Here is a 20,000-nt window from a genome sequence, read left to right as displayed (position 1 = left end):
AACAGATGGATCTGGAATGCTAAGCATCGTTCTAATGCAAACGAGCTACAAAGACTGTCGTAAGCAGGTGGCACTGGTAGCAGCCAACCAATGTATTTTATCCATCGCCGGCAGGTAGCTGTCTGAAGACGACGGAAAGGTACCTTTCATCTCGTCTTTATACCTCCCAGTTCCATGGATTTAAGGCGAGTTTAGGCACACGTTTTAGATAGGTTGGCCTACGTTGAAAGGCAGCAGGAGAACCAGTGCGCTGTCATACGATTAGACGAAAATCCTCGAGTTGCTGGACCGGTTTGGGGCTAACCGCAGTACAGCCAGCGCACCAGGCGTACGGTGGAGAGCGGCCGGCGAGCCGCGGCTCTGTACAGCCACGCAGCGAGGCTCAGTACAGTCTCACCCCCCCCCCCCCCCCCCCCCCACATACACACACGCCCGACTCCTTATCACACCCGCTCCCCTATCTACCGCCCCAACCGATCGGAAACAGCGCCAGCGCCGACGCCGCTGCGTTTCGGCGCGCCAGGCCAGGCCGCGCCGGGAGAAAGCGGACCGACCCGGGTGGTGGCGGCGGTGGTGGCGGCGGCCAGACGCGCGTCCGCCCGGATGTCTGCCTGCTGGGTACCGACCAACGCACGCGCCCAGACAAGGGCGGCCGTGTTCACCGCCCGATCTGGGCCCCGCAGGAGCGCAGCCGAGCCAGCAGAGGTCACGGAGCACAACCCGAGCTTGAGGCCCGGGTTTGATCCGAGTCCGGTGCACCGACCAACGCATGCACACGCACTGACAGGCTTGACTGATCGATTATCTCAGCTTTCGAGCGCTGAAACTACATGGCCCTATGGCACACGGAACGGTCTACCTTAAAAGTATGGCTAGCGTCCCAAGCTACGATGGCAAACGACTTACACAAGCAACAGCCGGTGCGAAGCCACGTCGTGGTCCCTTCAGCGCCGCCCCATCCACCCTAGTCGTGCCGACGGACGTCCGCGGACCCGTCTGCGCCGGGCGATGTCGGCGATCCAGGGCGCCGTGCGCCCGACATCGGCGGCCACCCACGCCCGTCATCCGCCCGCGCCGTGGGCGGACAGGCTCCAATTGACGGCAGAGATGTGGGCCGGAGAGGCCGCCGCCGCCGCCGCCGCCAAACAACGCCGGGCGACGGCGCTCGGCGCCACGCGTCGGGCGGCCGGCGCCCGCGGCTGGCCTGCCGGCCACGGACAGCACCAAACAGGGAGCAACCGACTCCGATTAGACGATCGGGCTCCGCGCTCCACCCATGTTTGGTCGCCTTCTGCGGCAGAGACAAAACCGCTACACGATAAAGACGTCCCACTGCCCAGTTTTAGGAGGAGAAAAACGCGAGGCCACCCAACCGTCCAGCACACAGTGCCACCGCACCACGCAAGTTCACATCGCCGTCCAAGACGCTCGAGCGCTCGGCCAGCCGACCCGGGTGGATCGGGGAAACAGACCGCTCCCTCCCCCGACAACGGGTTCGGCCGGCGCCGCGCCGCTCTCTGCATGTCCATTCGAGGCGTGATGACCTCATCAGCCGCCGGGTCGCGCCCGCGTGACGTCACGTGCCGCTCGGCGGCCTGTGGGCGTGGCGTGGCGGCGCCGGCTCCGGGCGGACGCGCGGAGAGCGCCGCCGACAGCGGACGACCGTAACCGGCCCGCGGCACCCGTCTGACGCAGCCGACAGCGCTGGCACCCGCAGTTGCACCCCGGTGACTGGGACGACCGCGGAGGCGGCGCCGGCGAGGGCTGCGGGCATGGTCAAGTCACGTCCCCTCCCATGCCTGTCAGCATTGGCTCTCGACTGGACGTGGCCCACGACAGCGAACATCGGGGAGGAGAAGGCGCTGCCTGGCAATGACGTCACCGCTGGGAGCCGGGGCCAGCCGGTGCGGCGCGCTCGCATCCCCGCCGACCGTCACGGCCCCTGCACAGGGTCCGGAAGCTGGCCGCCGACGGGACCGGCGGGTGTGGGGTGCGAAGTGGGCCTCCGGCTTGGCAGTGCGGGGCAACGCTGAGGGTGCGGCGGCAACCGTACCGACGAATAGGCTTTTTATGCACGCGGAGCACATCACAGAGCAACCCTGTTATGGAGCGCTGGTTCGCCGGTACAGTCGTCGTGACAACGTCCATGGGCCACAGGATCAGACGAGAACCGACCCTGCGTGGGCGTTGGGCATTATCCCATCTGAATTATTTAGGCCCGCGAAAGCGCCGCCGACAACTGTGGCTCCTGATAAGATTTCGAGAGCCTTGAAAAGTACTCAGCCGTCACCAGCGTATGCTGGAGCCTTGCGACACGTCATCGTCGCCGTCAGCCAGCGTCTTTGAAACGTAGGCACTGTTGCAGGCTTGGAAAATGAACGACAGTATCGTTGCACCCGGTTTTGTATGCAGACACTGGGTCCACCCAGTGGGATCAGTGAATTCAGTACCGACGCTACACGTCAGAGGTCAATCATCCGAGCACAGGCCAATGCGTATGGCGGCTGCAGTCGTACGGGATATTCACCTGGGAAATGTCATGAGCTGTGCTGGCCGTACTCTTGCCTTAAGCGGCCGGCACAGCAGAACGGGACGACAGGCATGCACGACGCCATATCGGGATTTAATGATGCATGCAATGCTGTCCAACGGCCTGGGCCAAACCCAACCATAAAACATGCGGTCATATGCAAAGAGCGGTCTGGATGTTGCGGGAGAGGCTCTGTTAACCATGATTATGATAAACTTCGGTGCAATCAATAATCACGATATGAATACAAAAAGATTGTACTGTAATACTATAACTATATCAAAATGCACATATACCATAACATACATAAATGCTTGTTCCGACTACACGATGGTCCAAATAACAAGTCGCGGTTCTTTCCGCTAGACACTGTACAAATGTGTGCATCGGCTGGGTAAGCATGCATGAACTGCCATGGCAACCGACAGGTGTTGGACCTGTAGCAGTCTCATGCCGAACAAATGTAACACGGCCATGTTTAGAAAAACGTTCCGTACGTCAATACGTCCCAACCGCGTTCAAGTGAACCCCGGAAAGACACCGGGAAGGGCAGGGAATTAAAAGCACAGACGAGGGCAGACCAGGGATTTCGACTGTGCTGTGCGTTCGATGCCCGGCAGCAGAGTAACGGTGCGAACAGCTGCGATCAATGACCCGTATTTGTTGACTACGCACCAGGTTGATCTGAATCATCCAATAAAGGCAGTCCTGACTCCAGCATGTCCCCAGCCCCCACTCCAGCACGTCAGTGACCGCCTTCACCACGCACCCAATTCCACCTCTAGCGTAATCCCAGCTCTGCCCCAACAAGTCACAGCTCCACCTCAAGCACGTCCCCAGCTCCACCTCCAGCGCGTCCCCAGCTCCGCTTCTCCCAAGTCCCTCTAATCCGTACGCCCGCCTTTCAGCCGTGAGAGTATAGCCCTCTCTCCACTGGCCCGGGGGCATCTGACACACTCCGCACCGTTTGGCTGCTTGACGAGGCTGTGTCTGTAGGCACTCGCACAGTGGACAGTGTTTTACGGCAAAGCCCTTGTCTTCCGCCCCACCGCCGGGCGCGGTAGAGCGCTGCCACTCGCCTACCCTCCGTGTAGCTCCCCCCCCCCCCCCCCCCCCCCCTCCTCCCTTCCTCAACCCTTTCTTGGACATCTCGAGTAATCCAGCACACTTGTGCTTGATGTATATTACAGCTGATCCCTGTGAACGCTATCTTAACATGACGACACATGTTCAGTGTAGTCGGTATTTGTTGCTATGAGCAAGAATCGAACAGTTCGGCATGTCCCTTGAGCACGAAGTGCGCGAGTTTGCGCCTGGCGGAAACCTCATGGATATCCAAAAATTGCTCTCCTTGCAAAATGCACATGTATGCAGCAATACCCCCGATCGACACAAACCAGGTCAATCCAACGCCTTCTCTCGGAGGGGAAGGGAGCCACCGCGGCGTGGATGTGGCTGGCCGCGCGCTGCAGCACACCGTGTCAGCGCTAGCCGGCTGCAAGCCCGGCTATCCGGATCGGTCGGCACATGGTCAGACGGTCTGAAACTGCACGCACGAGCACCAGCCCACCCCACCCTGCAGCGGGTGAGATCTGCACCAGGGCTGAAGCGTGGTGCACCCGTGCACCACGCACTAAAACCCGATTCAGTTCTTTTTTAGGGAAAGCGGGGTTTGGTAATGACTCTGTATCGAACGGTTTTGTTCACATGTTTGTTTTAGCATACGATCCATGATCTTCCGTTGAGGTGGTCACGTGTTTCAATCACAAGATATAGCCCACCATTATCGCGTGCTTGCCATGACCGGACGGCCAAGCCCAAACTTCTATCTGATGGCTGCACGCTGCGAGCAACAAGCATGTATGATATCGATGACCTTCGAGACAGCAACTAGTCTCCCGAAGTATTCCCTTCCAAGAACGAGCCTCCCCAAAAGCAGCTGCCACCTGAGTCCCTCGGCCGCGCCGAGGCCCGCTCCGCACACGGCGCGCGCCGGCGGTGACGACAGGAGGGCGGGCCAGCCGGGCTGCGGCGGGGCAAGGGGGCGGGGCACCGGGGGCTCGGCCCACCGCCGGCACGCGAGCCACCACCAGCCTTGGCGGCGCCGGCACCGGGCCGCCGAGGCCAGCGCGGGGCGGGCGGTGACCGCAGACTGGGTCAGGCACAGACAGCCGTCTCCAGTGCGGTGGCGACTGACGCGCCTCTGCCCACGCAGTATGAATGGTCTTTTTGTTTTTGACGCGGCCAGTTTTCACGCAGCGAAAATCCCGGGGCTGAGGCTTTCTCAGAAAAGAGCCGGCAGCGGACAGCTAATCCCGGCGAGTTCCCAGAGGTCCACCAGAGCCGACCGCGTTACAGACAAGGTCATGGCGCGGCGCCACCGACAACCTAGGCGAAGAAACCTCCTGGATCGGTCAACCTCGGTCGATCAACCAACCATTCAGGCAAAACTAAACCGGAAAATCCTATGTGACATGGGATGCAGGAGCTGTAGTGGCATCGATTTAGTTCATGTGGATACCTTAGACATGCATAAACAATGCCTGCATATGCACATGGCTGAAGATTCAGCATACTCACCCTGAAGTTGCTCTGATTCGTCCACGGGATAACGCCATCAATGAAAGCACCAATGTCTTCACAATCAATGTCGTTGGACAACTCCAAGTAGTTGACAATATCATTGCTGACAGAGAGCTTCTTCCTGGTGTCAGTGGTGGCCAACAGCGGCAGGAAAAGGTCCATCTGGGACATGGCGGAGCAGTGGAGGGCGGCCTGCCGGGCGCGCCGTCGATACAGTCGTGCGCACCACTGATGCTGCCTCCACTGTCTCCAGATGCTGTGGAGACAAGGACGAGCATGAGAAGAGCAGACCATGCAACAGGGCATTGTCAGATGTGGTAGCAAGGACTGGGCTTGGTCAGAATATGATCTTGCAGAGGCTGACCATGAAGACTGTTCATGCAGACTTCACACATTCAAATTATTGTTATTAAGGAGCAATGGACATGCTTTTTACTCATGATATAACTTCTCTGACAGAAAGAATTGCAATTCAGATTTCAGCCAATCTGGCAAAGACCACTGGTCTTACATGCATGCTGTTTGGCATTAATATGAGCAAGGATAGACTATTGATGCATTGATATATTCATCCTGATGTAAATAACATTCTGGTCTTATTGACATTGACTGACTTGGGCATGCATTGCATGTCATCATTATATGGCGATCTTATTCACTTGCAGAGGCATGATGTCAATAAAGTACCAGTGTTCAATGGTTCCCAAAAGCTGGCATTTTAATGCACTTTTCATGAATATAGAGACCAGCTTTACTGCACTATGAAATAAAAAAGAATGGTAGCAGTCCTACAATAGCATGCACACAAACATCCCTAATCACACACCTGAATAATATTTGCAAATGATGATGGTTATCTGCCATTCAAATGCCAGATCTTAATAAGGTAGTAAAAAACTTGTGACAGTCATACTGCCTACCACTTGTGACAGATCAATTTGTCACATAACTTATCAATATCATTATGGAAGTTCATGGTAGAAATCTCAAACCATGTCATACAATATTATTTTGGACCACCTGCTATATCATGAACTCTGGTGGTTTTACTGTGTCAGTAAATTTTCAAGGCATTTTTGAAAATCATGCTGATGTTGCTGGTAGGGATGTAAGCTTTTCAAAGGTATTAGGGGGACAAATGCTGAAACTACAATTTGGAATGCCGCTGAGCTACAGAAATATTATCTGTCTCTCCCTCCCATTTGTATCATAACAGAGGGGTTAAGCTGTGATTGAGGAAGGTAACCCAATGTTGGAGAGGGGGGCTAGGCAGGCCTCTCAAATCAAAAAGTTCTGCAGATGGTTGTTGGTAGGGTTAGTATATGCATACTGCATATATTAGATAGATATTATTATCTTTAATAAATGGCATGCACTGCCTTACAGAAGTATATTCAAATCAAACAACACAGGTCAATCTATAAAAAACCCTGCCTAGATTCCTGCTTAAAAGCCATTCATTGATGTAAGGTGTTCCCACAAACCTTCAAAACATGCTTCACATTCATTTCAAGCTATGTGAGCAAAAATGAATGCAAGTGCACATCAATGTTGCTGACTCCTTTCTAACATAGGTGTTCAGGTAGGTGGACATGAAATCTTATCTAAGAAAAAACAAAAGTTGACAAAAGGCTGCAATCAGCCATCAGCACATCAGGTTTATTGGGAAAAGCTTATCAGCACATCAGTTTTATTGGGAAAAGGTTGTTGATATGTACCAACAAGTGTTTCCATGCACGTATCACCCCAACGCTGGATTTATGTACAAATCCAAGATAACAAATGTAAGGACTAAGCTTGATCCACCACCTGTGCGCAAAAATTAAGGTGATCGTTGAAGTTCCTCCTCAAACCCAGATTTCTCTGCTGTATGAAATTCGGATGAATAATCCTGACTTAAATATGTTAAGATCATCACATTTACACACGTGGCGTATCATTCTCAATTGGGCAGGAAGCCACTGACGTCAGGATACCTACCTTCACACCAGCCTATCAACTTAAATATGCCGTGTTGTAAGATCCCTAATTGTTCATTTCCTCAGTTTTCTTCATTGCAATCACAATCAAAAGCAATAACACTCGCACAAAACTCACAACCACCTTAATCTCACGCCGCCGTCAACACGCGCCCCAACCCAACACACTCCGAGAAGCATTCACAACTGACATGGCCTTGGAAGGCAAGGTTGGTTTGTTGGTTGGAGAGGTCAGTGTATGTCTAAAGTACAGTCGCATTTAGTCTCCCACATTGCTAGACGAAAGCAAAGCCTATATTCCGACATAAGCGTCAAACAGAAGATCATTCATCATTGGTATATGAAGGAAGTTAATGCATATGGTTATGCGGACCTTAGCAGAAGAACCCTTGCAGTCAGCAAATATTTGCTTGGGGAGCACGCACCAGTCAGCCAATCACGTCCCTCTGACTCCGTCAGATTGTTAACTAACTTAGCATTTTCAGTTGATAGGTTCAAAAGTTGTGGCATACTCTTTTGATGCACATATCACATTTGGGATTGTTCGTTCCTTGGACCGCAACATCCCTGCGAGGTTTTGACTTAACTTCCGGCAACGTTGTCTCAAGAGGCGGGAGGACCCCAAAGGATTTAATATCACTTTCGATCTTGAAAACTAAACGAGTTGGAGCCACAAGGAAGACAGCGTCAGGAAGCTCCGGTCAACCTTCGTCGGAAAGGTGTGACTGACCCGGTGAATGTGGCCTTTGGCAAGTCGACTGAGTGATAGGGGTTGAGTTACCACTTTATACCCCTTTCTGTTACATAAAAAATTAAGCATGTTACGATAATGTGAAACGCAGCGTTGTATAGCTCCCGGAAATGGATCATCAAATGGGTGGTTATGACCATTTCTATCAGATGGACAACAGTGGGCATCGACAGATGTGATCAATGATATGTGATGTCGGTTCAAAGTGGTAAAGGCTACTGTTTGATTTGGCCTGTCCTGCAACATCAAGGAAACAAGCCCACCAATGCGAAAAACAGGGAAACGCTTCTTATCGTACAGTATGTGGCATTAAGTTTTAAATTACATGACCTCAAGGTGAACTCTGGTTACAAAAGTCAAAGTTTGACAGAGCTCGACCTTAGATGGTCTGACGTTTACAAAAGCAATGCTCTTCAGTGATGCAATGCGCGTTGGTTGTCACTTTTGAGCAGATGTATGTATTGGTACTAATATGACCTCGAGCAAGACGTCATGAGTGATCAACCATCAGGTTAAAAGCTTCGAACTTGCACAACATTGCCTGATGTTCCGGTACTTCGTGTCGAAGCAGCGCGCAAAATTGGCAATATTCTGCAATCCCTTAGAACTATCAATATTTACATCGTCCTGCATTTACACAGATTGAAAAGTTGCATGTTGTGACGTTACTTTCGTCCTATGTATGCGTAGGAAAAACGCTACGCTATTCGCGCTCACGCACGCTATGCAGGAAGGGGCATCATCGATGACAATAAGAATGTTCTTGTGGAACTTTCATGCCGGCGCCACTAGCGTCAGCGACGATCCCATACTTGCAAGCGTTTGGCGTCCCGAATGCGTAGCCTTTCCCCTCCGCACAGCTAGCAGCCGTCCCTTTCCTCTCCTAAGTGTCTCCTGGGCTTCCCCGGAGTCAAAAGCAGTAACGCCCTTGCGTTTTTTGCGGGTCTCAATGTATTAATACCTTGGATACCACCGCCCTTAGCTCGCCCTAGATAGTCGATCTGGTAAGGACGGGTGTAAGTTCGTTGCTTATGCAGACAAATTCGTGCTAGGTAGCGTAGATGGTGCGTTGGTGCAGCTATGTGTGTCGTGCAAAGTACATCGAGCTACAGCAAGTGATTGTTTCCATGGAAGGTTGAAAAAGAATGCTAATCACGGTGTATTTCAAATGTCAAGTCTGGCAACATTTCTGCCAATGGTTAGTAGCATCTTCTCTGACCTAAAACAGCCTGTATTTGGCTAAAAATGCACGTCAAGCGCTGGTTTGTAGAGCAGCACAGAGTTATGAGTGGAACAGCACATTCACCACCGCCAATGAGTTCTTCAGCTCCCTCCCATTTCCATTGCGAAACTACGCACTGAAATCTAGCAGGCTGTGTGTTACTGGGTGATCTCAGTATGTCCAACATTCATCGCAGCTGATGCATCAGAGCGGAAAGTCTGCTTCATCACACACACTTCCTAATCAGATGATGACATTTTCATAAAACATCGCATCTGCACGAAAGCTGCATCCTACGACGTAGACAGCAAACGAGCGTCAGTTACGCTCGCGCAATCGACGCACTAGCGTAGTCACGGCACTGGACGTTTCGCCACTCATTCGCCACCTATTTACAGAGCACCGGGAGAGTGCAAGTCAAGTGAGAACGGTGACGCCGCCGGCGGTCGGGGGATGGGGCCGGACACAGCCGGTATGTTCTCCCACGTACGCCGAGCGAGCACACCAATACCAAACCCAGCAGTGCCGCGGAGCACCTTGCACGGCGAACAGGCTTGCTGACACGCTGCGAGTGAAGATAATACGGCTAAAACTAGTGCGTTAATCTGCGTCAAGAAGAATACGAAACACACATTTGAACGGGGGCTTGCGCTGTTGAAAGCACCGCCGGGTTTTCACCAGGTTGTACACTAATGCATGACACCATCCAAGATCTCCGCCATCTTCGCTGATCGCAGCCACAATATCGGCCACCTAGTGGTACTCGTCACTGAACAGACCGAAGCCGACCAGCCCGCTGTCAGTGAGCGTCTCCACGAACGAATCCACATTGCCCGTGTCCTGCAACGAGATAGGGCTGCGTTCAGTACGGTGACTTGACGGAACCGTAACATGAGAATGATGGCTTCGTGCGAGTGCAAATCGTCGAACGATTCCTTGTAAGCTGTGCACCATCAATATTCGGCTTTTTCATTCGTCAGTAGTTTATTTCGGGTACTGCTGCAGGTCAAAGAACACGAATCCCAATCATCATAACTGCTGCAACATACCACCACAGAAATGAACACTCACATAATCACATGAATGGAAAAATAGTGGCAGAGAAAATAAATGAGCGCATTGCCCACATGGTGCAGTTTCCCGCCCAGAATGTCCCGTTCGGCGCCGTTTGTGCTACCGAGCATCAGTCTGAGGCGCCTGATCTAGGCTCCCCCTCCCGCCCTGCGGACCCCGCCTCACCTCTCGGTCCACCCGCTGGCCATGCAGCAGCTGGTAGCTGAGGCAGGCCGGGTGGTTGAGCAGGAAGGCGTCCTCAGCCAGCCCGCGAACGGCCGCACGCACCGCCGCCGGCTGGTGCTGGCAGAGGCGGCCCTTGCTGCGGCCGTACAGCAGCCACGCCACGTCGTTGACCGAGGCGGTGGCCGCGCGCAGCGAGCGCGACGAGAACTCGGCCATGCGCGTCACCGTCCGCGTGTCTCGGATGCGCCGCAGCTGCTGCGACAGCCGGCCGTACCTGGCGGCGGCACGGCGGAGGGTGAGGATGGCTGTGGTGGCTGCGACAGGCCCCGGCACCTGACGGTGAGACGGTGGAGGCAGCCGCGGCGTTGGGCCCCACTGATAACACAGCAGCACTGTCTAGAGCCTTGACGTCGACTAGAGGACGAAACGGAGCAATGCGCTACCCAGCCCAGTGCCAGACGACGCAGCACGCCACGAAGGCAGACGTCCGCTGGCCAATGACGACCGCCGCACAACACATTACCTCCTCCCTCTGTCAGGACGATCTCTGGCGACGAGCGCGCCGTCCCGCGGTCTAAAGGGACGACAATGGCCGGCGTACGCTGGCCGCTGGCCCGCCGGACGCAGCCCACCGCGCCCGGCCGGAGCGCTGGGGCGCAACGGCGAGCACCGATGCGCACAGCCGAGTCGACAGCGCCACCCGGCGCGGCCCGTCACTTACCGGGAGAACACGAGCAGCAGCTTGTGCAGCGCCAGCACGTCCGAGCCCAGCACGATCCGGTACAGCACGTCGCTGCGGATGTACGGCACGAGGGGCACGCCGTTCTCCAGCAGTACCGGTGACACCTGGCGGGTGGGCGGGAAACCTCATCGGTGGTCCGGCTCCACACACGCTCGCGTTGTCCCCTGATCCCAGCGTCGGGGTTTGTGCAGCGCAATCTGCATATAACACGCTCGCGTCGTCAGCTGTTCCAAACGTCGGGGTCAAGGCGCTATAATCTGCATAAAGTTCAGCGGCGGGTACCAACGCACCAGATGTACTGGGTACTGATCAAGTCAAATCAACATAATCTATTTTATTTAAACCAGCGGTCGCTAAGTGTGGCCTGCCTCGTTGTTGTCATCTCGTACACGGTTCGCTTAAACATCGGTAGCCATGGCAACACGAGACTCGAAGTACCATCAGGTGTTCTAAGTATGGTCCGACAAGTTCCACCTCACGACGACGTCCCCGTCGTCCCTGATGCGTCGAAAGGACACCCCGCGTCGCCCAGCCCACCCCCGCAGCGACAGTACACCGCCCTCCGCCCGCGCTCCGGCCGTGCTTGTCCGCGCGTCGCCATCTCGCCTGACCTCTATGTAGAAGTCGAGTGTGGCGCGCAGCAGGTTGGTGGGCGCCGCGTCGGCCGTCAGTTGCTGGCACAGCAGCGCAACATGCTCCGCCACGCGCGCCACGTCCGCCGCCGGGTCGGACGACTCGGCCACCTGAAACCGCCGGCGCGCTGCGGTTAGGCGCGCGCGCTGCTCGGCGTGGAATGTAGTGTAGTGTTGGTGTATAGCGTAGTGTAGTGTAAAGTATAGCGCAATGTGGTGTAAAGTGAAAAGCAGTGTAGTACGATGCGGTGGGGTGTGGTGTGAAGGCTAGTGTCACGAGTGTAGTGTGGGAGCAAGTGGCGAGCTGGGAGTGCTCGCAACGACTCCTGCTCAGATCGAGGTACCGGGCGGCAGGGACATGGTTAGGAAAAGGCGAGGCCCTGCCGGCGGCAGAACGGCAGGATTACTCCTGAGCATCGAGACAAAATGTTTTGTGCATTTGGCGCAGCACTGCGACGGATACTCGTATTACAGCGACAGTGGTCGCGTGGTGAAAAGTCAGCACGGGTAAGTATCTGACACAATATGTCATTCCTGCGTAAGACGAGGAAATTGCCACAGACGAGGTGGGACGATAGCGAAAAACATAAGCATAGTCCCCTGGCCCTCATCGCCATTACACGGCCGCCGGCTCCCGCACCGCGCCCAGAGCGCCGCTCGCCGGCGGCGCCTCACCTCGGCCAGGGCCGTGCTGCTGGTGTAGGGGAACGCGCGCCGCCGCACACGCGGCAGGTCGTCGCGCGCCAGCCGCAGCACGTACTCGGTGAGCGCGTGCAGCACGGCCAGGCGCAGGTGCCGGTTGCACAGCATCGCCAGCTCCCGCAGCGGCTTCAGCAGCTCGTCCTGCAGCACTCGGAAGCGCCGCCAGCCGTAGAAGGGCAGCAGGTCGAGCGCCGGAAGCCAGTGCTCGGCCTGGCCGGGCCGCGCCGCCGCCAGCAGGTGGCGCAGTAGGCCGCGCGCCGCGCTCAGCGGCAGCCCCACCTGCTGCGCCATCAGCAGCTGGCGCAGCAGGTGGCGCCGCTCTTGACTGCTGTATTGGCGCGGCCGGTCCACGAACATGGTGCGCATGGTCGTGAACAGATCCATGTTGGCCTGAGGGAGAGCCACAGAGCCCGAGTCGGTGACAGGGTGTCGTAAGCACGGTACGGAAAGCAGGCTTTTCTGGGATGCTGTCATATAGAAAGGGAGACATGGGGGGAGGGGGGAGGTGAAGATATTCGTCGCACATTGCTCAAGTGCAAAAAAATGCATTTCTCATTTTACGCGTAGCGCGTTTTGTAAAATCGCCACATACGCCGAAACCATGACTCCAGGATAAGCGGACTACAGCCCGCAAGCCTTGAATTGTCTGGGCTCACCAACTTAATTGTTTGAGCTTGTTTCCTTGAAAGACCAGAATATTGTGACAAGCGTAAAAGAGCACATTTGTTAAGCACAATAGTCTACACCCTCTTTCCGCTCACTCCATTTCAATAAGATGTCAACTTAGTAAAGCGTAGATGGAAACTGCTAGCAAAAAGAGATGGCATGCCGATCAGGTGAATGTACTATAACTAGCTACACAGTTAACTCGAAAATGGTTTTTAACCCTTTAAATCAAGCAGCCTTAACGCCCACAGCACGCGTTCGCCACAGAGACAAGCACTCATTAGAAGCACAGATACAAAGATGCGCGGACAGCTTGCGCCGCTTCGGCACCCCCGTCGCCGATGACGCGCGTACTCAGCCGGCCCGGCCCGGCTCCAGCGGCGCAGCCCACCTTGACCACGCTGCGTTCCAGGTCGTCGGAGAGCAGCAGCAGCGCGCGCCGCTCCCGGCTCATCAGCAGCGCCGTCACGTGGTGCACGTCACGGAAGCCGAGCGGCGCGTGCGCGACGGCCTCCTCCAGCGAGGTGAGCGACGTCAGCTCGCGCTGCATGTGCTGCGCGCCGTCGGCCGCCGGCGCACTTTCGGGCAGCAGCGCCGACAGCGACGCCTGGCCCCAACGCGCCCTCTGCTGGCGGAGGACAGCGGTCGGCCGCGGGTGGAGCGGTGGGCAGACAGGGGGGGGGGGGGGGGGGGGGGGGGGAATGCTGATGCGTGCCCGACAGCCAGTGGTGGTCGACGGAAAACGAAGTCAGGGCTTCGAGAAAAATCAGGAGGGACGGTGAGATGCAAGAGACGACAACAGAAGCATGTGGAAAACAACGACCCGAGATTAAATGGCATTCGGAAAGGAAGTGGATGCGACCGATAGGACACAATCCACGCTTGGCTTATTTCCCGCTAGTCTGGCCGCGGTATAAGCAGCGACATAATACGCGCGTGAGATGAATAGCCAGTTCTACCGACCCCGCAGAACCTCATATCTTTTCAGAGATCTGGGAGCTGATAAAACGCATAAAGGAATGCGAGCGCCTTGAATGCAACAATCGAACCACGGTCATGTGTCGTGGAGGTGCTACCATTGCACATATGTAAGTTTGTCGTGGTCATGGGAGCGACGAAAACCGTCGACCCACCTTCCGCCGGCCCATGTCCCAGAGGCCGGTGGCGACGGCGTCGCCGGGCCGGCTGGCGCGCCGCTCCTGCCACTGCCGCACGCGGGCGCTCAGGCTCCTGGAGCCGCTCCACTGCTGGCCGCCGACGGCCGCCTGCCGCTGCACCATGTCCGGCCGCAGCAGGCGGTACTTGCTGCGGCCGCAGGGCGAGCACGGTCAGACGACAGCTCCGCGGCGCACAACGCACGCGGCGGTCCACAACAGGGGGCTCGTGCAAGCGTGTGTGAGGGAGTATATGTACGCCAGAAAACTGCCACATCCGCGGCATACATGCCCTGTTTATGAATGCATGTATGTTGCGCATGTGGCACTTCAAGCGTGTGCATGCATGCACACGTGCAGGCAGTGACAGGGTAATATTTTTACATGTGCATGTGTGCACGTCAGTTTCGGGGGCAGTGTCGTCTAAAAAACATAAAAACGGAAGTCAGCACATCGTGGTATCGATGTGTGAGAGTACAAGATCCACCTGCATTTGTTCTTAACACGAGCAAACGACTTCATTTCAAGACCTGACTCGGAAAGCCTAGCTAAGCACTCGCATTTAGTAGTGTTATTGCTAAAGACATGGTCCCAAGATAAATACACAGTAACACAGTTGCAGAAAAGTACGGGGCAAGTTATCGGGTTCTTCACTACTCTCGTGCCAGTTGTGTCACATCTGGGCGGAGAGCCCGTGGCTGAGACACGTGTCAAAGACGCTCGATGTTTCTTGGCGCAGACGGTGATTGGCGGTCGTTCCTCACACGGATGCGTCGGACTACAAATGGCCCCCATAAATCTGGTGCTGCCTCGCCACGCCTGCATTCTTGTGAGGAGGGGCAGCCTTGTCGCCGACGCCCGTCACCTTCCGTCACCCGGTTTGTCCGGCCCAACAGCGATGCTCCAACGGGACAGGATGGAATAAGAGTCGCGAAAAGACGTCGTACTCGGCGTCATGTCCTCGAATTTTGATATTTACTATACCAGTTGCTTTGCAGCTGGTGGATGACCTTAGGACTGGAACGGATGCTCGTTTATCTGACAGGATAACGAGCAAATGCAGTCAGCGTCTGAAGAGCTGGAGTATGGATAATGCTCGCAACTAATAGATAAATGCTCTAAATTCAAGGCAATAAATGAGCTGCTACACTTTTAATACATGCCGGTAGAATGACATAACAGCCTATTGTTCGGCTCCATTGCTTCCATCAACAATGCCTTTCAACTCGGCTGATGTTCGAAATCGGCACGATGCCACTTCACCTAGTGATATGCACCGCTTAGCGGTTCCTTCAAACCCTTTCCCCATATCTACATTATATCACCCTCAGCCGAGACAAAGCTGGCAGTGCTGCAAGATGCAAGGTTCTTTCACTGATGTTTACATTTCATGAAATTTCATAACCCTTCTCAAACAGTAGCAGTAGCCAAAAAGCTCAGCGAGAATTTACTATAGGACTGCACAGATCCTACGCAGCATTTCTTCACGGGGCACTACCGGCGAAAAGAAAAGTTAACGGTAGCATGCATGCTGTATAGTGTATAATATGCATAAGTCGTTTATGACTGCATACATTTATATATTGACATGTATATATGCACTGCCATCCACAAATGGCTAGTACGTGTATATGTGTATAGCCAACATTGGCCTGCGTCGCTAGGGAAACCGGAGGCAATGGGTTCGATTCTCCACGGCGCCATTTCTTCGTGCCAGGGTGACAGGCAGGGTGGGGCATTTAGCCTCAGCAGCTGAGGGGCGGTCGCAAAGTCCGAAGCGCGCACAAATGTACGATGACAGTCGCAAGTGACATGTGGGTAGAAAAACCGCTACTTTTCATTCAAGTTTGACACTAACTCCACGGTGATGCATGAAAAAGTCGGAAATAGGATTCGGCCCTCCCACTTGGACTGGCATTTCTATGCTCCTGGTAGACCAGTTATCCGCCACATTATTTGAGCCGTGCGTGAACGGAGATCTAGACCAGAGGAAAGCGTGCTCCAGGTGTCTTGTAGTTGTATTCACTACAGAATCATAGTGTTGTTAATTGTATGTGTAGCGTTGCATCGTGTTGTTGGCAAACACATGCTCCATATCGTACCAGCGGAGGCGCTGTACAACGACGGGGCAAAGAAAATCCCGGGAGGTCAGTACAGTCAAACAGCCAAAAACACTACAGTCAGTCACTGTAGTCAAAAGCAAGATGCATCAGACGAATCAGGTGCAGCGGTCTGTGGATTTTTTATTATTCTGGCATTGCTTGCTCCCTTACATATATGCCCCTGACAAGTCCTAGCTAGGAACAGTGGCATCATTCGGGGCACGTGGACAACTTGCCCGGTCCGACCATCCACCTTCGGTCTCCATACTAACAATGTCTATATTCACAACAAAGCAAGCATTTTAGTCGGGTCCATTCCATCACATACGGTTTGGTGCCGCAATAGGCGTTGGAAAGGACGGGCCTGTATGTGCATGCCACCCCACTTTCCGAGAATTCATATTAATTTGTCGGTGACGTATTACAGCATCAGCTTCCAGATTAGTTTTGGCACCTCCATTTTTCGAGACTTTCCTTAGCCTATGGCTAAGAAGCGTCTCACAACGTCCCAAAACCGAACCCGGCCAACAATTAACATTTTGATGATAGGTCTGTTATCTGCCCATTATTGGCCACCTTTCGCTCTTTTTTCGCTCTCCACCGTATTGACATCGGGCCAGCGGATCCCCACGCAGGTGACGACCAAAGGCATTGACCCGGAGTCGCAGAGCCAGTGAAGCAGGTCACCTTTTGACGGTGCTCTCAAATGCATGCTATGCAATATATGCCGGCCTTTCAGCACTCATGGGATCACGTGGATCATTGCCCGCATAGAGCTTTTCCACATGCTGGGAGCATGTCATAGATCCATTTTTGTCACCCATGCGTTAATCTAAAATTCCTTGCGAATGGGAATACTCAATTTAGCACTGCTCGGGCTACAACATGTTCAGATACAATATGCTCCAGACTGGGATGGCTTGTGGCCAGTGACAGCGACCGTGCCAAAGGTCAGGTAATGTCAGAGGGCAGGATGGGCGTGCCAAGGGTTACTTCGTACGGGCAATATTTTGCTTTGTTATGCTTTGAGTGTGTTATGACGCGCTGCACGGTTCGAGAGAAGCCTCGAACAGGGGGATGCCAGCGGGGAGTTGCACCAGCCCTTTTGCAGCTGCGAGGCAGAATGGCCAATCGTCGCCTCTTCTCCTATATTTTCAGAGGCATTTCGTCACTGGAGATAATTGTTCCTAACGAAAAAGCATGTGAATCATCTCTGTATTGGCTTCGCTCGTTTCGTTACACACAAGGTACTCTACGTGTCACCAAAACATCTTATGTATCACATCCGTTAGCCAACCAGTGCTACCTTTGGGACAGTCACCTAAGCTACTTTTGATCCCACCCACCTGACATCCGTCTTTCGCCTGACGTTCTCCCAGGCCCCTCTTAAATCCCATGCGAACCTCTTCCCGATAAATATTTAGGACACCTCTACCCCAACAACTCTACCATTCCGGATCTTTTCAGGATGCCAAAGCTAGTGGTAAAGCCACATACCCGCGAAGCCTTCGATGACTAGTGGCAAAAAGAATGCATCCGCATTGCCTTCAATGAGGTAATCATCGGGAGAGCTCGCCAACTCGAGCTCGATAAGTGCAGATCGTTTCCCATCGTCCTCGCCGAGGTAGACATCCGGCATACCGCTCAGCTACCCTCGTCAAAAGTCTCCAGCGAGCTGCGAAGTCGGAGCAGGACCCGGACTGGAATTTGGCATGGCTCGGTTGTCCCTCCCGTGCCGGATCGTGCGTCTTCCGGCTTCGCTCCATCCGCCTGCCGCCAGCGCATCACACGCTGATGTAGGAGAGACGCTGCGGGTCGACCTGCAGCCGACGCACGGGAATGGAGCGGCGGCGAGTACGGCGCAGCTGGAACGATGCGCCGCTGTCGCGGCTAGCCGGCCGCGACTCGCGCTCACAAGCCGACGCGCCCGAGTCAGAGTCAACCGAAGTGCCGCCCGGCTGGTCCGCCTCCTCCTCGTCCAGCTGCAGTTCGTCCGCCTCCTCGTCGTCCAGCTCGTCCTCGCCCGCGGACGAGGCGACGTCGATGTCGTCGCTGGAGCCGTCACTCTCGGATTCGGCCGACGTCTTGTCGAGGTCGTCCGGCTCGACGTCACCGCCCTCGGCTGGCGGGTCGGCCACCGCCGCCGGCCGACCCTCTAGCGGCTGGTCCAGCGCCACCGAGCCGCCGGCCGCCTCGGAGTCGGCCTCTGCCGTCTGAAGGGCGGCGCGGCTTCGCGTCACCCGTTTCGCAGGCGGCTCAGTCGTCTCCGAGTCGCTGTCCGTCGCCTGAGCGGTAACTTTAGACAGAGGTGCCGTCCTTCTTGAGGGCGGACGCCCTGAAAGCTGTGCCGGCGGTCCCGGCTTTGCCTTGCTCCTAGGCGGGTTGATAGGAATCGGCAGACTTCGAGTCGGTGTTGGCACGTTTGAGCTTTGGCCGGGAAGTCCTGGGCTCTGAGCTGGCCGAACAGCGAACTGTTGCTGGAGTCTGCGACTCGACCTCACAGTGGAGGTTGTTTGACGCTGCTGCCGCCCTTCTGTTGCGGACGGCGTCAGATGTGTTCGCAAGTTGGGAAGAGGGCGCGTTCTAGGAAAGGTTCTGGGAGTTGTCGTGGGACGCTGTTGACCTTGGCTTCTAGACGCTCCTGGCGTGCGTTGAGCTCGTATTCCAGACTGATGTTGAGCCCTTGGATTAGTTATGGGCGGGGTCGAACGTCGACTTCTGTCAGAACCATGAATGGTTCGTCTAACATGTTGCGCTCCTTGATGTGTGTTCTGCTCCGATTCCTTAGATTCGCCTTGTCCCATTTTGTAAGCACTTCAAAACGACCTGCTCAAATTCACATTTCACGCTCGATATGAAGAAGGGTTCGCGTGGATCACTAAACCTGCTATCGTTGTAACAAATGACTCTTTACCTCGCTCTCAGCGGTGATATTCGAAAATATTTCGGCTCTTTCCTCCGCACTGTTGTGACAAGAAAATAGCGCAGCACACAAAAATAGCGTGCGCAAATAACAGAGATTCTCCGCTCCGAAGATTTAATCAAGACAGCGTTCATAAATTCCCCCCACGAATTTTGGAACGACTTCAAAGTGGTTCAGTTAATTTAGCCACATCCCAAGCTCTGTTTTAGCTGAAAATATTATCGTCGTGCAATATAGTGTTTTGCAATGTGGATGGACACAACACTATCTGGTGATAACCATCGCCAAGCCGCAAAGCAGCCAGGCAATGCACGCCCATCAAAACCGGGGTAGCTGAGAAAAAAGGTTATGACAGGAGCATTGTGACAGCTCTGTGAAAATATAAGCGGCATAAAAGGTTCCAGTAAATCTGGTCAATCCCGATCACTCCATTTCGGTTCGACAACCACGTAACAATGCGTAATTCTGTTAGTTCTTATTTATATCATGTATTTTATAACCTATGTATGCCTAGAACGTCATATTACGGCCAAGAACGTGTTTCCTGCCAGTAAGTCAGGGGGAAAATCAATTAGCTTCAGTAAACAAAACACTGCAGCTACTTCCTCCGGGCGCTAGACTCACATGACGCAAAAAGATATTACGATGTAAAATACTGCAAACTGCATCTAAGACTGCAACGTGTTATACCAATGACATTCCTGGCAGTCCCAAAAAATCACATATGTAAAATGAAAATAACTTAGAAAACTAAGCTAGCAAACTAAATTATTTG

General features: G+C 54.3%; 4 protein-coding genes across 4 annotated transcripts in view; all 4 read right to left on the bottom strand.

Moving 5' to 3' along the window:
- Positions 1-7,264, bottom strand: part of LOC119110840 (CLIP-associating protein 1) — a gene marked incomplete at its 3' end in the record, with an annotated part of 25,465 nt that extends 18,201 nt beyond the window's left edge. The window contains 2 exon segments of the mRNA XM_037234719.1: positions 5,111-5,369; positions 7,094-7,264. Of these exon segments, the coding sequence (XP_037090614.1) occupies positions 5,111-5,284 (174 nt within the window).
- Positions 7,265-8,989: 1,725 nt separating this feature from the next.
- Positions 8,990-11,647, bottom strand: LOC119110847 (uncharacterized). The gene is made up of 4 exons (XM_037234726.1): positions 11,630-11,647; positions 11,026-11,150; positions 10,305-10,578; positions 8,990-9,905 (listed from the first exon to the last, which is right to left on the bottom strand). The coding sequence occupies exons 1-4, from the start codon at positions 11,645-11,647 to the stop codon at positions 9,819-9,821; spliced, it is 504 nt and encodes a 167-aa protein (XP_037090621.1). The 3' UTR covers positions 8,990-9,818.
- Positions 11,648-12,508: 861 nt separating this feature from the next.
- LOC119110846 (uncharacterized) lies at positions 12,509-14,212 on the bottom strand. Its single transcript, XM_037234725.1, has 4 exons — positions 14,180-14,212; positions 13,438-13,671; positions 12,639-12,770; positions 12,509-12,529 (listed from the first exon to the last, which is right to left on the bottom strand). The coding sequence occupies exons 1-4, from the start codon at positions 14,192-14,194 to the stop codon at positions 12,509-12,511; spliced, it is 402 nt and encodes a 133-aa protein (XP_037090620.1). The 5' UTR covers positions 14,195-14,212.
- Positions 14,213-18,086: 3,874 nt separating this feature from the next.
- The window catches only part of LOC119110845 (meiotic recombination protein SPO11-like), a 4,196-nt gene continuing 2,282 nt past the window's right edge, over positions 18,087-20,000 (bottom strand). Inside the window, exon 5 of the mRNA XM_037234724.1 lies at positions 18,087-18,122. Within this exon, the coding sequence (XP_037090619.1) occupies positions 18,087-18,122 (36 nt within the window). The remainder of the gene's footprint in view (positions 18,123-20,000) is intronic.

This window comes from Pollicipes pollicipes, unplaced genomic scaffold, assembly GCF_011947565.3.
Source record: "Pollicipes pollicipes isolate AB1234 unplaced genomic scaffold, Ppol_2.1 Scaffold_7241;HRSCAF=8664_pilon_pilon_pilon, whole genome shotgun sequence".
In the NCBI taxonomy this organism is placed as follows: domain Eukaryota; kingdom Metazoa; phylum Arthropoda; class Thecostraca; order Pollicipedomorpha; family Pollicipedidae; genus Pollicipes; species Pollicipes pollicipes.
This window is presented reverse-complemented; position numbering and strand designations above follow the sequence as displayed.